Source organism: Arachis stenosperma, chromosome 9 (assembly GCF_014773155.1).
Source record: "Arachis stenosperma cultivar V10309 chromosome 9, arast.V10309.gnm1.PFL2, whole genome shotgun sequence".
Taxonomy (NCBI): Eukaryota; Viridiplantae; Streptophyta; class Magnoliopsida; order Fabales; family Fabaceae; genus Arachis; species Arachis stenosperma.
In genome coordinates this window covers 6,243,594-6,260,187 of record NC_080385.1, presented here as the reverse complement: position 1 = coordinate 6,260,187, position 16,594 = coordinate 6,243,594, and the positions used below count along the sequence as shown (strand labels likewise).

At 33.8% G+C, this 16,594-nt stretch overlaps 1 protein-coding gene across 3 annotated transcripts; it reads right to left on the bottom strand.

Annotated features, from left to right (window-relative positions):
- Nucleotides 1-4,396: 4,396 nt before the first annotated feature.
- LOC130951963 (protein ROOT HAIR DEFECTIVE 3 homolog 1-like) lies at nucleotides 4,397-16,280 on the bottom strand. Of its 3 annotated transcripts, XM_057880725.1 has the most exons (21): nucleotides 16,138-16,280; nucleotides 15,929-16,020; nucleotides 14,817-15,041; nucleotides 14,541-14,607; nucleotides 14,326-14,431; nucleotides 13,758-13,828; nucleotides 13,594-13,657; nucleotides 13,441-13,506; nucleotides 13,301-13,348; nucleotides 13,144-13,212; nucleotides 12,982-13,038; nucleotides 12,343-12,501; nucleotides 11,929-11,997; nucleotides 10,831-10,922; nucleotides 10,173-10,251; nucleotides 9,789-9,954; nucleotides 9,187-9,278; nucleotides 8,014-8,373; nucleotides 7,745-7,915; nucleotides 7,395-7,496; nucleotides 4,397-4,936 (listed from the first exon to the last, which is right to left on the bottom strand). In XM_057880725.1, the coding sequence occupies exons 2-21, from the start codon at nucleotides 15,930-15,932 to the stop codon at nucleotides 4,760-4,762; spliced, it is 2,244 nt and encodes a 747-aa protein (XP_057736708.1). In that variant the 5' UTR covers nucleotides 15,933-16,020; nucleotides 16,138-16,280; the 3' UTR covers nucleotides 4,397-4,759. The 3 variants fall into 3 exon arrangements, with proteins under 3 accessions (XP_057736708.1, XP_057736707.1, XP_057736709.1); XM_057880724.1 differs by lacking the exon at nucleotides 16,138-16,280 and having other exon boundaries at nucleotides 15,929-16,112; XM_057880726.1 differs by lacking the exons at nucleotides 4,397-4,936; nucleotides 7,395-7,496; nucleotides 16,138-16,280 and having other exon boundaries at nucleotides 7,750-7,915; nucleotides 8,004-8,373; nucleotides 15,929-16,080.
- Nucleotides 16,281-16,594: the final 314 nt, after the last annotated feature.

Sequence of the window (16,594 nt, the reverse complement as noted above, 5' to 3'; positions counted from 1 at the left end):
TGAGAAACTAATTAAAGTAAGTGATGGTTGTTGTTGGTTACTTTAACTGAAACTGCTGGTCTCGTTTTTCTTTGTCTTTAGAAAACCAAAAATGCAAACGGATTCAACAAATTAAGGGTAATTTTTTAAAATAAATAAAATGAATATTAATTTTACTTGATTACACATTTTTAAAAATAAAGACACAAATGCATTTTTTTCATGAATCTATAAAAATCGCTACTAACAGTAGCGGATTAGGGAAGAACGTAAATCGCTACCGCAATTTACATACATTGGGAGGTGAACAAAAACTGCTGTCTGCTATAGACAGTAGTGATTTCTGTAGAATGTTGTTTGGGCATAAATTGCTATAGGCAGTAACGGTTTATGTGTATTGGATGTTGAACGTAAATCGCTGTAGGTTTACGTTGAGTATGTTACCAAATCGCTGGAGACAGGTTTACGTTGAGTATGTTACCAATGTCCAAGTGCCTATCTCCAAGAGTATCTAATATGTTAAGAGCTTTCAATTTGAAATGGGCGCTTCATTGTGATAACACTCAAATTTCTCTCATGAATCAAATATTACGTTTCTATTTGGAATAACGCCCCTCATTTTAGACGTTAACAACGTCCATTTTGAGAAGAAGGTAAGATCGGAGGCGTTATTTTTGGATGGTGCCCTTTGAGTTGGGCGTTACCAACGTCAAACTTTCTTTACATGCTTTGCTTGTTTCTTGAATAACATGTATTGCTTGCATGCTTCATTAAGTGTCGTTAACAACACCTTCAACATGCATGCTTTATTTTTTGATTCACACAACTAATATGCATATAAGCTTCATGAATTAACGTTAGTGCATACATACTTTTTGCATTTTATTATTAATCAATAGCACATGCATGCATATTTTAATCATTAATTCACTAATAATGCATGCATAAGGCATTAAGCATACCTTCTTCCCAAAATGTGTTAACGTCTAAAATGAGAGGTGTTATTTCAAATAGAAGCGTGAATATTTGATTCATGAGAAAAACTTGAGCGTTATCACAATAAAGCGCCGATTTCAAATTGGAAGCTCTTAATGTACTAGACACTCTTGGAGCTAGGCATGAGTAACACACTCAACGTAAATCGCTACTGTCTCCAACGATTTACGTTTCAATACACATAAACTGCTACTGCCTGTAGCGGTTTATGCCCAAACAACATTTTACAAAAATCGCTGTTTCTTATAGCGATTTCTATTCACCTCACAATGCATGTAAACAGCGACTGCCAGTAGCGATTTACATTATTTCCTAATCCGCTATTACTAGTAGCGGTTTTTATAGATTCATACAAAAATACATTTGCGTCTTTATTTTAAAAAATGTGTAATCAGATAAAATTGATCTCCATTCTATTTATTTAAGAAAATTGCCCACAAATTAATGGCCACATTTTCTTCTTTTTCAACTTATTTATTCTTTCCATTCTCGTTCAATCTCTTTCCATTCTCGTATTATTTAAGTTCATGTCTTTTTTATGCAACTTTTTTTTCCAACTTTTCTAAAATGTCCTTCGTCATCTTCTAGACTATTTACAACAAAAAATAATGATAGTGGTGCTATTTTTAGCATCAGTGCAAGTGTTACATAAAAAAAGAAGGTGCTCGTCATTCTGAACACCAACAGTAGAGTACATGCTGCAATTGGATTCTACTTTGCAAAATCCAATCCATAATTAAATCGGTTAGACTATTGAATCAATGGGTTATTAAATCTTATGATATTAATGTGATGTGTGATTTAAAATTTTATGATATTATATTTATAGATATTGGTCCATATTCAAATACTTCGATCTGTGACATTATATCTTGGAACTAACTTTCAAATATAAAAAACATTTCTTAAGAAAAACCGTTATAAACACCTCTATAGTATCCGCGCATATTTCGGCCACTGCAAAGGGCAGTTTGAATTACCATCAAACGGATCACGAATAATTCGAAAAGATCCTGCATAATTCGGTTCTCACCATGCAACGATAAATAGGGTCATCACAGCTATAGAGGGCATTAAAGACCAAAGGTAATACAAAATATAATAGTTTTCTGAGTATTTAAGAACTGACTTGAACGTCAGAGTCTTTTTTACAGATCAAATACCTGGGTCAAGACTCTGAAGAGCTAATAGAGCAACACTGAAACTCTAGAATTGAAGGCTACATCAGGTGTTGTCGAGCTATTCCTCAGAGAACGGTTTCAACAGAAACATGTATAATAATTCATGTACATTTTCTTATTAATATAAATTTTTAAGAAGAGTATAATTCCATGATAGATATATATATAAATGTTACGTGTGATCCTCTCCATTAGCACGCAGTGGGCAAACGAAGCTAGTTGTAGAAATAAAGTTGAGTTATTGTTGTTATGTTTAAAGGGTTTAAAAGAAGAGTTTAATTTTGATGGATTGACAGTCTAAAATATTTTATATAATCGTGTAATTATAATAATTTTTTTAGATGATTATTTATATGGTCAATATAAAAGATAATTATTTTTATTAATATGATATTATGTAATTAGATGTACACATGTAAAATGATTTTATACTTCAGTACATCAAAATTAAGTTCTTAAAAAAAACACAAAAGAAAAAGAATGGTATGTATGTAACCCTTTATGCAAAATGCAATTCAGCGTAGCTAGGAAGTTTCTTGTTCGATTTATCCAATAATGTCATTGTTAGAATTCAATAAGGTTAATATCTTGACTCAATATAAAATAACAACAGGAAAAATGTTTGAAGTAGGTCATGTATCATTGAACAACTTCTCAAATGAAATCTATTTGTTTTTCTTTCTCATAAATAAGTTTTAGGGTTTAACAGCTTGAGAAAAAACTAAGCACAAGACACAACAAAAACAACAATGTTATTCATACCACCACCAAGGCACATTTAAGAAACACGTCATTAAAGAAACCAACTAATCAGTTACATTCAACTATACTAGTTGCAAAAAAGTTAATTTGTTTATCGTAACAAAGAAGATCCACATAAAAAGACTTGAATAACGTAACAAAGGGTATAAGGACTGAACGGTTTGAACCCCTAACCTTGAGGTTATATGGAGGCGACTCAACTGTTGCTCCAAAACTTCTCTGATTGCAAAATTAGATGCAAGATTTTTTTTTTTCGCCCTTCAAAGAAAAATTAATGGGCATTCATTTTTGTACAGGCTCTAGAGAAATGCCAACTTAAGGAAACAATTAGTTGTCTACCAAATCTCTTGGACTCTTCTGGTGAGTTAGATCTGTGAACTTTTTAACTTACAATATGAAATGGAGGTAACAACCACCAAATATTATATTACATTGCCATTCACTAGTAATATTTTTCAAATGAAAATATTTGCCAAATGTTATTGTTGATTTGTATCATTCAAGATTTGACAAATATTTGCATTGCATTCATATACTCATTTGACTGAAATAGTCAAACTAAATACTGCCAATTTTAACAGTGAGTGATGAAGGTGAAAACGGAGTGTAGGGCAGCGCCAACTGTTTTGTCTAGGAAGAGTTCTTCTTAAGAGAAACAGAATTCTTGTGCTGGATGAAGCTACTGCCTCCATTGATTCCACCACGGACGCCATTTTACAACGAGTTATCAGAGAAGAATTCTCAGAATGCACAGTTATAACGGTGGCTCACAGAGTTCCAACTGTAATAGACAGTGACATGGTCATGGTCCTGTCTTATGGTAAGTTCTTATAGTTATTTGCAAAGTTTCCTTAGATATAACACTTCTTTAGTCATATGCACTTTCTTTTTTTGTTTTCTTCTTCCTTATGTGTGATCCGGTCACTGTAGGGAAATTGATTGAGTATGATGAGCCTTCAAAGCTTATGGAGAGAGATTCTTCATTCTATAAGCTGGTGTCAGAATATTGGTCCAACTGCAACAAGAATGTTCTCCAAAAAGACTAGTACTGAAGAGAACAATATATAACATGAACACATAATAAGTTCAATGACATGGAATAGGATCCAATGTGAAACTGTGTTGTTAGAAGTTTTGGATGGAATGTTTCTTCCTACTGGAATGATAAATGAGCTGTCAGCGCCTTCTGAAGCAGATTGTTTAACTAGAAGACATTGGTGATTCTTATGGTAATTTATTCTACACAAGTTTATAACCACAAACTTAACCATTCTTTGTATTACTTTCTCTTTCGTGAATTTTAGTAGTGTGGTTTGTATTCATATAACACGAGAGAGCAAAGATACCAGAATTTCTTGAAAGCTAAATTATGATTTCATGATTAAGTCTGAATCTGACCCTATTAGTTAAGCCAAGTGCATAATTTAAGGTAGTGAATGAATTCAGTTGTTAACACCGTAACTCTTTTATATGTCAAATATCAAAAATCATAAGTCGTGTTGTTTTATTGCATTAAGCTTTAATCTAAGCATTCACCCATGCACTACACACTCGCACAACACACTCACACACTACATGGGTACACACTATTAGCATGGTTCTGTATTCCTCCAACAGAATTTGAACCCGGTGCAGCTCTATGTGAGGCAAACAAAGTTGCCATCTGACCCAGGCCTCGCCTGCCTTCATGAGTTAGTTTAAACATAACACAATCAGTTTCATAATCTGTCTCACACACTAGAATCTTCTGAATATAATTCAAACTTCTAATTTTCTTTTTTTGTTGTTAGGCTTTAGGCTTTAGGCTTCCAACTTTCTCTAGCTTAAAAGGCTTAGGGATTTCACTTGGCCCTTTTCGCAAGCACTGCCGCCAACAACGAGAGTAATGCCTCACTACCCAATTTATTCATCGCAGCACCTCCGGCAAAGGACAAACATACCGAGGCAACGCTACAAAATGTGGACCATTTTGAGTCACCATGAAAAGGTTTAAAAAATAATGACCATGTGGAGCCACCCTGAAAATAATGTCAATAAAATAAGAATCAGTAATAAATCCTTGTCAAGGACCAACATATAAATTTAGGTTGCTATTTCCACGAACACATCTTTTTTCACATCTTCATGTGTAAAGCAAACCAAAAATTGAAGTGGAGACTGACAGGATTAATATGCCAACAAAATAGGTCATGGAAGAGAGAGAGTAACACCAATACTTTAACATGAAAAAATCCTCTTAATGAACAGGCAAAAAACCACGTGCCAACACTCCGAAAAATATCCACTATATTAAAATAGTTACAATATAGTGTACCACAGAAAGACACTCTTATACTACAATTTGCGTACCAAGTGAGTACTAGATTGTATAATCAAACTCTAATGTGTATCACTCACAACCCATAGAATTTAATCTCACACACTATAATATTACACTCACTATTTTTCAAGAGAACTCACTTACAAAACAAAAATAAAAACACACGAAGCCTTGAAGAAATGCTTTGTTGCTACTCTCTTGTTTTGTGTTTTAATTGGTGCATTGGAGGCTTCAAAATTCTCCCCATTTATAGGCAATGGGATGCATTGCTAGCCACACATAAGGAGCACTAGATTTTTAAAAAAATTCAGAAAACACTGCATGGTGGAGTGGTTGATGATTATTGTGATGCAAGCCATGACATCACATCATGGGAAGATGATATTGTGAATCGTTAGATGGTTCAGTCAAACATCACATAATCTAATGGTTCACAATATTATTTTTGCATGAAGATGTCTTCATTGGAGTAATCATCATAAATTTAAGCTTGAATTATTATATCAGCTAAAGCTTTTTGCAGCAAAAAGTAAATACATCAACATACACTTTTTACATCACTAAACTAAACCTCAGTAGCTACCATTACATTGGTGCTTTGATTGATCATGCCATGACGAAGAGGAAACAACTGAAGATCTGATTGTAGAAAATAGAGATAAAGATCAATGAAGAATTGATTCAACAAAGGGAACTCTCAAGAGGGATCAATTTGCTCAGATAGTCGGATGAAACCCCAAATGAAGCTTGTCCTTATCATTGCTCGAGAGAGACGAGAGTTGACAAATTTTTATAAAAAGCACTATGGTCATATCCCCAACCCCAAGTAGTTAATGTCCGTTAATGTGGGACACACCCCACATACTGAAGACTGAACACTGGAAAGCGAGATTTGCAGGACTGATATTTGAACTTGGCTAAACTAATAAACACATGATAGGTTAGGTTTAATTACTCTGTTGGTCCCTATAGTTTCACGAAATTTTCAATTGGGTCCCTATACTTTTTTTCTTTTTAATTGGGTCCCTGCACCAAATTTTTTTTTTTCAATTAGGTCCCTCTTGGTAGTAATTGGCTTAATTGTATAGGGACCCAACTAAAAAAAAAATTGGTTCAGAGACTCAAATAAAAGGAAAAAAAAGTGTAGGGATTCAATTAAAAGAAAAAAAAGTATAGGAATCTAATTAAAAATTTCGCGAAACTATAAAGACCAACAGAGTAATTAAACCGATAGGTTATGATACTTAGATTTGAGAGGCCTAACTCAACCTAAGGTTAAGGGGTAAGGATTAAAAATTACTTATAGAAGCTATCATGGTGATATAAATAGTATGGCGACTTCTAAGTTCTAACAGAATGGAACACTTGCTGCTCTAGTGAAAACCATGGAGTCATGTGCAAAATAAAGATTTGGACTGATGGAGGCAGCTATAACAATTGTATGTAACTGACTTTTACTTTCCACGACAATTGAAAATCTCTTGAAGGAAGTTAGGATTCTTGATCTTACTGATGAGTATGAGGTCCATTTCCACTCATACTATCATCCCAATGAAGTTGTAGCAATTTGTCTAAATCTGTAATTTTAACAGCCAAAGGGGGGTAAAGGTTACCTTGAGGTTGTTCGACTCAAGTGAATACATTAGTCCAGTCTTAGAAGGGTAAATTAGAATCTGAACTCCTTCATGGACACTAAAAACCGAAAAGGTGCTGACAACAGAGATCTTGTTGTACATTTAGCTCACTGCTTCACCTCTTTATAGTGTTAAAGTGGATATATATGGTGTCAATGCTTAAAATACAAAAAAATCATTTGCATAGTAATGCTCTAAATCTCTAACTCCTCCCCAAAGTGGTTCATGAATTCTCTCAATGGTAGGGGAGTTCACGAGTTGATAACGTGATAAAGATCATCATCATCACTGATGCAATTTGAATGGTGGTGGCAGTGGTGGTTGAAAGATTGTCATGGTGATGTTTCTCCAGTGACGAAATAGGGCACCATAGATCATTGTTAAATGAATAGGCACTAAAAGATATTAACAATTACATGACACTGTGAAGCATCATATTTTCGGAGATGACCCGAAATTAATATTCTCTAGATAGATTTTCCCTTATTATATCTTTAGAAAGATATGAAACACAGTACAAACCTGTTCAACTGCTTTCGAGATAATGATCTCCGTTTCTTGCATGAATTGATCCCACACCTTTTTGCATGAACGAGGTCCAATCAATTTTCGACAGGATGGAATCTACATAGAAAACTTGGCCACAATGGGTAATCCATACCAAAGATGCAAAATCTTGCCATGCCATAGTATTAAAACTATGCAAAAAACTTGAAACAATACTTAGGAACTAAAATATGCTTTGATCATGGCATATGTCAGCACTAGATAAAATCATTCTAGGGCCTTCAGATGATAAGATCACTCATCCACTGGAATAAGTGCAAAATTTGATATCCCATCGAATAGAATCAAGCAACAATAAAACGAACCTGTTCCCAACTGTCATCAGCTAGCCACAGTGGATCAAACTTTGCGCTGCTGCTTTCTTTGGTAGCAGTGCTTGATGAATTCAATAATTCAGCTTCTAATTTTTCCTTAATGTCATCGGTATCATCATCATCCAAACGAATTGCAGCCAGAGTAGATAGCAATATCAAAGGCTGCATAGGATTAAGACTTTGGTTAAGAACATACAAGAATACAACATGGATTCAACAGCCAAAGAAATATTATTCATGAAAAATTGACCACATCATACACAACGGCGAGCAGACTTCGCAGCGGTTGGAATGTCATCTTTGCCTATGCAAAGACGGTTAATCTGCCTATGCATCTCAAACCTTCTTTCAAAACACATCTTCATTCGCATCAGGACATTCTTAGCTTCATTCCTAACCTTTTCTTCTACAACACCCCTTGCATAATCCTCTAAACTCTCAATCATTTTCTTCCTTGTGCATCCATCCATACCAAGTTGAGTAAGTGGTGTAATTAATTGGGAAACAGTTGATTCCATCTCATTCCTGAGAACTTCCCTTATTGATCGCCAAGGATCTATAATATCTCCATCCGAGAGTTCTTTTTCAATGGATCCAGACAAAGCTTCTTTTAGTTTTTCCTGCAGTGGCACTACCATCAGAAAACCTTCTAAGAATAGTAATGATATATAAAGTTTAAACAAGCCAAAGTTATCCCATGCTTTAAAATTATGATGTGGGTCCCACTCATTTTCTCTCTCAACATGGCCTTTTTTCAAGTTTTTCAGAAGTTACAAACTGTTGTAGAAGTTATCAACCTTTTATTTTGAAGTTACAAATTAATTTTCCGACTTACGTACTAAAGTTTGTCTAGTAGAAACTTTAAACGGTTGTTAAAACTTAAGAGTCATGATTACTCAGCAGAAATATTGGAGTAACTAGACAATAGAGAGAGATAATAATTAATATATTACTTGTATAGATTGTTATTTTGTTACAATAGAAAGGATCAATATATATAGAGAATGGAGAGTAATAAATGTAAAGCACCTATCAATTATTCTCCATTAACGCATCATCTAAACTACTAATCACTATCTAACAAAAAAAAATTCTCTTCTCATATTTCAAAAACGGTTATACAAATAACAATTCCATTATAAAAAGGTAGTCTTTCAACCATAGAAACAAACCAACTGGCATAAAAAAAACTCTTGTTTTTTTTACTTTTGATATGTCATTATTATTTGAAAGTAAGTGTCAATGATATTTTTATCAACCTATCCCTTACACTTAGATGACTCTTATTACTTATGCGAAGTTTCAACTTCCAAACCATAATAAGAATTTGAAACTGAGTGTGATTTTTCTTCCATGAACATATATAACTAATTACTGAGCTTGAAGATAGTCTCTTAGGGAGGCAGGGAACACAAGACATGATTCATCAATACCTTACACGATGAAGTAAGTACTGAGACAATATCACACTGCAATTTCTTCCTTACTCCAATTTTGTGCTTATTTGACATTTCAATGACAACATCTGTGCAAGGTTAATGTATTTGAGTCTGCAACTCACTTGAGATCATAATTACATGAAATTTCAAAAGCTAAATTCGGAAAGATTTATAAAATTTAACATCTTAAACAGTACTAAAAGCTAGCAACCCTTTACTCCAACACCTACTTAAATAATTGAACAGCAGAAAAGCTAGCAACCCTTTACTTCAATTTATTGTTGTCTAACAAATACTCGCTCCATTTGAAAATAAATATGGCTTATTGGCTTTAGCTAATTTGATACATTGAAAAATCAATATATCTATCTGGATACATTAATGTCTAGATATATTGATTTTTAAATGTACCAGTTAGATATTTGCATAGGATAAAAAAAAGGGCAGTTCGGTGCACAAGCATCCCGCGTTAACACGGTCCGGGGAAGGGCCGCATCAGTGGCCATTTTCACGGCTTGAACCTGTGACCTTGAGGTCGCACAGAGACAACTCAACTGTTGTTCCAAGACTCCCTTTTGTTTATATATATAATGTACCTGGACAGGCTTTGTCGAAGTTAGACAAACAAGACTCAATGCAACTACTAGCAGCTGCATAAAAATCCTCCCCTTGATTCAATGATGTTTGAAATGTGTGCTTGAACTCGTTCAAAATTGTAGATCCTATATGCTCCAATGCAGATACCAATGCTGGTTCAAAAAGCTGACCAATCAAAGGGACATTATGAACTTCATGAGTCGGGACTTAATTATAAACAAAATGAAGTGGCCAACAATCCAAAAATTTAAATTGTGACTTATTCAATAATCATTAATATATCACCCATTTCTATTTCTCGTTCAACAATCATCAGTTAATTGACAATGACGAAAAAGAAAAGGTTGAACTAGTATAATTGCAAGAAAATTAAAATAATGTACCTGCAACAATTTTTCTTTAAGTTGATTTCGGTATGTAGATCTTGGACCTTCATTATAGTAAGTGGTTTCAGCATCATACCTAGATGAAAACAATATGTCAATATCCCTTCAACCTGAATCGCAACTAACTTTTACACGATATTTCAACATGCGATATAGGCACTCAAAACTTGAGACAACTGTTTTAAAGATACTGCATTTGCATACACTAAGATAGCACACAAAAAACCACAGCAATAAAATCAGAACACAATTCAAAGTTGTTTCTATAGAGATTGCATAAGAAACCTAAAAAGCTTAGGATTACATATTTGTTGCACATGAAACTGCCACATTGCAGGACTGCAGAATGAAATTGGGAGAAAAATATGAACCCATCTTTTTCCAACACATAGAACAATCAAAACCATTGCCACTGCTAGCACCTACTTAAGCAAAACTTTGATACCAAAACATATTCTTTCATGTAGGGGGGCAAAGATAAAGAACAAGAAATTTAATGCTCTACTCTCATGAAGACTAGGATCAAAGAATGACATATATGTCAAAAAACTACTAGAATTAGCCAAAAGCTTACAGTATAGTATAGGTTCTTTATGCGACATCCAATGATTGAGCCACTAATGTTATGCTGTCATGAAAAATGACTTATACTCACTCTGACAAACAAGTATCAATTTGTAAACTGAGCCTATTCACAAATTCAGGAGTGGTTCTGTGATTCATATCCTCTTCCGATTGATGCCATTCCTGATTCGAAAGAAACTTCCCTAGCATTAGTATTTACATATGCAGAAATAATATTGGGAGTTTATAACCAAAATTATTTTATTTCATTTTCGGATGTTTATTGCTTAATCTTTTGTTGATATGTTCTCTGCTTTCTTAGAGATTACGACTAAAGTTTCACTTTGGTGATTGACTTAGTAAGCTTGATAATGATAACTTTAGTCTCATTTTAGCCATGCAAACATTACACATTCATGACAATGTGTCACCTTCCGCACACGTGGGATGTCACATGATACCTTTAGCATATTTGGAATGCCACTTAGTTCTGACACCTTATCAATACACTAGCAACAACAACGATAACTAAGACTTGTCTGATTAGGTTGTATCAGCTACATAAGCATAAATCAAATGATGCTATAGCTTCATGTTTAATCTTTAAACCATTAATATTTAAATCTCTTTGACTAATTTGGCTATGTTTTTTTGTAAGTCTCCCTTTACCTCCAATTATAGAACTACTCTTCGTCTGATCTACTCTCCCTTCTTAAATCTCTCTCAGAATAACACAAGGTTTTCTCTAAACATGTCCAAACCACTTGATGCAATGATTCTACATTTGGCACCACTTCAACTTTCCTACTCATAAGGGTATCTCTTTCTGAGGCGGGGGAGTCTTGCAACTAAATCTGACAGTGTAACATTGTTAAATACCTAGGACAACAGATAACTACACCTTAAAAACTAGCTATTAAAAAGGAAGAACCACTCTCCTTAAATACAACCTCAAGTATCTCATACTACGTGGGATTTCGGGCACTCCATAATACCCAAGTCCCTAACATATTAGAATTAATTAGGTTCATATATCAAGTATATTGGCAATAGATTAACTTCATAATTATGATCCTTAAACAATGGTAGCACTTACATCTTTATGTATGTATATGTTTGTATATTGAATAAAATCAATTAATTAATTCAGTCAAATAAGAATCTCCTTTTTTTCAAGTACTCCTAATACCTCCTTTGCAGCTAAATTCTCATATTTCTCCCTGGCAATTTTTTCACATCGAACAGTAGCAACCATAACCTACAATTTGATCAAGCGACAACAGATTAATACAAGAGATAGTATACACTTTGGTTGTTGAAATAATAAAATTTAACAGAAAAGTCCTTGAAAGAAAATTTGCTAACATTTTTTATCTCGAGAGCTAATATAATTTTGTTAACCTTCATTTTTTAAATTTCATGTTACGTCTGACTGAAGATTAATTCAGTACTGTTTTCAATAATATATACAATGAAGATCAATGTGCTATGGAGCAACCTCTTTCTTTTGGAGGATTAAAGTATATGCATTTGAAATTTTTGTGAGTAATATGTTAAAATATGTTAGGAACCATGGTTTACTCTAAATCCATGAGAGGTTTACCTTATGAGAAGGAAGGTGGAGGTCCTTGTCTGCCTTAATCTTTTCCCAGATTTCCTGAGAACTGTAAGCAAAGTCTGATGCATGAACTACTCCATATAAGTCCCGAGCAAGCTCATCCTGAACTATTGAATGGCAGATTTGTTGCCTCAATCCCGCAACCTACATTGAAAATAATCCAAAGAAACAGAAATGTCATGTAAATTATCAAATATGAGATAGTCAAAAGTACATAACCAAATTGTATGATCCAATTTTCCTACACATCTTAAAACTTACACGCTTACTCCCTTCATTTAATATATCTATCAAGTTTAAAAAGTATTGCAGTTTCAATATAATTTTCCATTTCCATTATCAAGATAACATTAACTAGTTTTCCCAATAATACACTTAAAAAAATAAGATAAAAAAACATTGACTATATATTTACTTAGTTGCGGGTAATTTTGACTACTAATAGACTTTATATATTTTTAAGATATAATTATACTTATCATAATGTGTAATTTTTTTTAATAATTATATTAACAGTAGGAATAGTTATGCAAAAATGAGGTGTACTCAACCACATATCTTAATAATGGCCAACTTAAAACCATCAGCAAGTAATAACCCAAGGAGCTAGCCTACAGTTCATACCTCCGACTTAAATTGCTCTTCTTTATGTTCATAACTAGAAAGAGCAACGACCTCAACCTGGAGTTTGTTTCCAAGAACAAATAGTTATTATGAAATATGAACTGCCAATAGATTATGCTAAAAACAAGAAACGCTCAGTAAGTTTAGCAATGATGAGCTTACACTGAAAAATTCGCTTAGTGCAGCCTCGTTGTGGGAGTCTGGTTTAGATTTAGTAAAACTTTCCCATATCTGTAGAGAAAAGGGTAAATTGACAAAGGACAATGTAAATTATATAACAATTCAGTGACATTATATGAAGGTAAAATCACTGGATTACCTTCTCAATATCTGTTAGCAAAAGCTCTTTTAAGCGTTCAAATGGTGTCTATAAGAAGAAAGGTCATCATGTCAACATTATGAAAAAAATTGCACAGTTGCTTTAGAATTGAATTAGCTCAAAATGTTTTTCTTACGCACCCTTGTTTTATCGCGAATGACAAAAAGCAATGTTATTTTGCGTGGAGTAAACAATTTCATCTTGACCTGAAAAAATGAGCATACAATTTAATAAATGACTACTTTTCAGGATTCAAGTCAGTTATTTGTGGCTGATCAGCTTCCAAATTATACCTGAAAGATAGTTTTCAAAAGTGGCCTATTCGCTGCATTGTGGCGGCCAATGTCATGGCACCACCTTCACAATCATTGCATAGCAAAGAAGAATATGATGGGTTAAGTGTCTAAAAGTTTTTTATACTGTCAATTTATCTAAATTAAACAAAAAGGGAACTCACATGTTTATAAGAACTATATCTGAGACCGCTAGAGCAAAAAGAGCACTCTGACTTTCGAATGAAGTATCATCCTGCAATAAAGATAATTTCAGTACAAGGAAAAGCAGAACTATTAACCCTTAACTTTGTTATATTTTTTTCCAATGTCAAACTCGCACATTACAATAATCAAAATTTCTAAATATTAACTGCTCCCTATCAGAGTGCAAATGCAGTATTAGAAATATTATGGGACTCTGTTCTGCTATGAAAACACAAAACTCAGAGAGCGAGATAGAAAAACCATTAATCTAACATTTTACTCAAAAAGTAGACAAAAGAACATTACATGCACGGAAAGAAAAAAAGGAAATAAATGTTACAGGAAGTAGAAACTCCAAAATGTCATAGGGGACTCATGTCCTGATGTCCACACATACATCAGAACTTCCAATATATTAAATGTAAGATGGTTATGCTGCTCTGGATATTGGCAACATATTCTGAATCACCAGAACAGAATTAAAAATAAGGTAAGATAAAACATAAACAAGTAAAAATCATCATTGAGAGAGAGAGAGAGAAGAACCTCTTCTCCATGCTCCATTCCATCAGTTCCCTCCAAATCCAACACAAGTGTGCAAGGCTCAATGCCTGCACACCTAGCAATCCAGATTCCTTTGGTTGTTTGAGACCTAAAAACAAGCAAATACCATCATGTCATGTCTATATTTACACCAGATGTAAGTCTTGTCAAATAACTTTGTATACGGCTGGGGAATTGGGATTACAAGAACTACTTGCCTTCCATCATCAGCATTCATTTCTTTGAAATCGGTATCAAACAAATAATTTAAGAGTGTGCTCTTCCCTGCCCAAAGTGAAGAGAACAGTAAGTTTGATTGGGCATGAGTACCAAAAATACCTTCAGTATATATGGTTCGGCTCATGTTATGAGATTAAATAACATGCAAAAGAATACACTAAAACTTGTTTATACTAACTTATATTTTAAATAAATAAATAAATAAACAGTTATGAAAACAAAATGGGATAGTGGAGGGCGGCAAGAAAGCATACCGCTACTTTGGGGACCCATGATAGAAACTACAGCATACGATTGACCACATTTATCTAATTCCATCTCCTTAACAAAGTTTTCAGCATCAGCAACATGGAATTTGCCATCTCCATCAATAAGCTGAGTTGGATAACATGGATAAGCCAATGCTCCAGCAGCAAAACGGGGTTCTGGTGACCCTGCAGAGTAGAGTTCATCCCCCAGTGACCATTCCCCCCATCCACCTGAACAAATAAAATAAAATAAAAAACATGAAAAGAAAACTGGGATAAAGACTGCTAAAATGTTCAATTCATAGCATCTCGATACAAATATATTCTCAGTGTTGCTTGCGACATTTCTACAAATCATATGACCAATTAATCCATGGATCAATATAGAAGTGAATTTGGCAAAATCCCTATTTGGGACGGATACTCAAAGAAGCATGCAATGTAATATAATGAGATCACATAATACTAAACCAATGGCCTGAAGATTTTTGTTAAACGTTTAGATTGTTCTATAATCTATAGAGTAGAATGAAGAAATTGCAGTATTTACTAGAATAAAAATGGCAAATGCCCCCATTGGCATTCAGCTCATCCCCCATGACCCATCTTAAAAAGGTCCCCACTTCATTCCTTCGAACAACGCCAATATCAATAAATAATAAATAAATTGAGCAACAAACAAGCAAACAAATAAACACTACTACAAGTTTTAATTTTTACGCTTTTGTTGTTGAACTTGAAGGAAACCTTTCAATCCAGATGGGTCTCACGAAATTATCTTAAATAAAGTCGGCAGCACTATACTCAACAATTCTACGGATTTTCTCTAAAGCTGAGATTTTTCTCCAGTTATCTTAAACAAATCTCAAATTCTCAAAACTTAATACACAAGCAGATAATCAGAGTTAGTTGGCAGGTAATTAAAGTGAATAATAATAATGAAATTGATGATGCTAATAAAACAAAACTAGTAGGTTAATTCAGCCTTGGGAAGAAAACCGATCAAAAAGAAGTTTGCGTGATATTTGATCAACGATCGTAATTGAATGGCCGGAATAATGCATGAATCAGGTACAAAGATCAAAATAATAACGGAACAGAAATTGAAAATAACGTACTCATATTCCTTTTGTTCTTTCTCTGTGTTGGAGAGTGGAGAGTGGAGAGAGATACTTAATAAAGTGACAGAACTGAGTTGACCGTACAAAGACTTCGGGAAGGAACCCATTCATCGTGGCATTTATAATTCGAAGATAAATAAAGTTCTCATTTAGTCCAAAAAAAAAAAAATAAAGTTCTCATTAACTTTGGCGAAAGGTGGTATTACCCACTAAAATGACTTATCAGGAGAGATTAACGGCGCTATGGGAGTCGTCAGATACCGCCATGAAGACGTCGATGTTGTTATGCGGAAAACGTCACTAACGTTTTGGCCAAAACGTGACCGACGTTTTGTTGTGCATGATCGATACGTGACAAGTCTCTTTCTTTCTACACGTTAACCAAAAAATCAATCCTCTTCCTCCTTCATTCTTTCTTCTTCAATTGAGAGTCTTTTATCCCTATTATTCCATTTTGTTGGAAGAACAAAATTGAAAGTTGACATTTTATTTACCCCACAATAAAAAAATGGCAACCAGTCAAAGATAGAGAAAAGTTAGTATTTTAAACATTTTATTAGTAATTAATTAAGATTAATTCTATTTTTTTGAGCTAAAAATTCTAGAAACAAACAATATATAATTTTTTTACATTAATTTTTTGTTAAGTAGATAAATAAATTA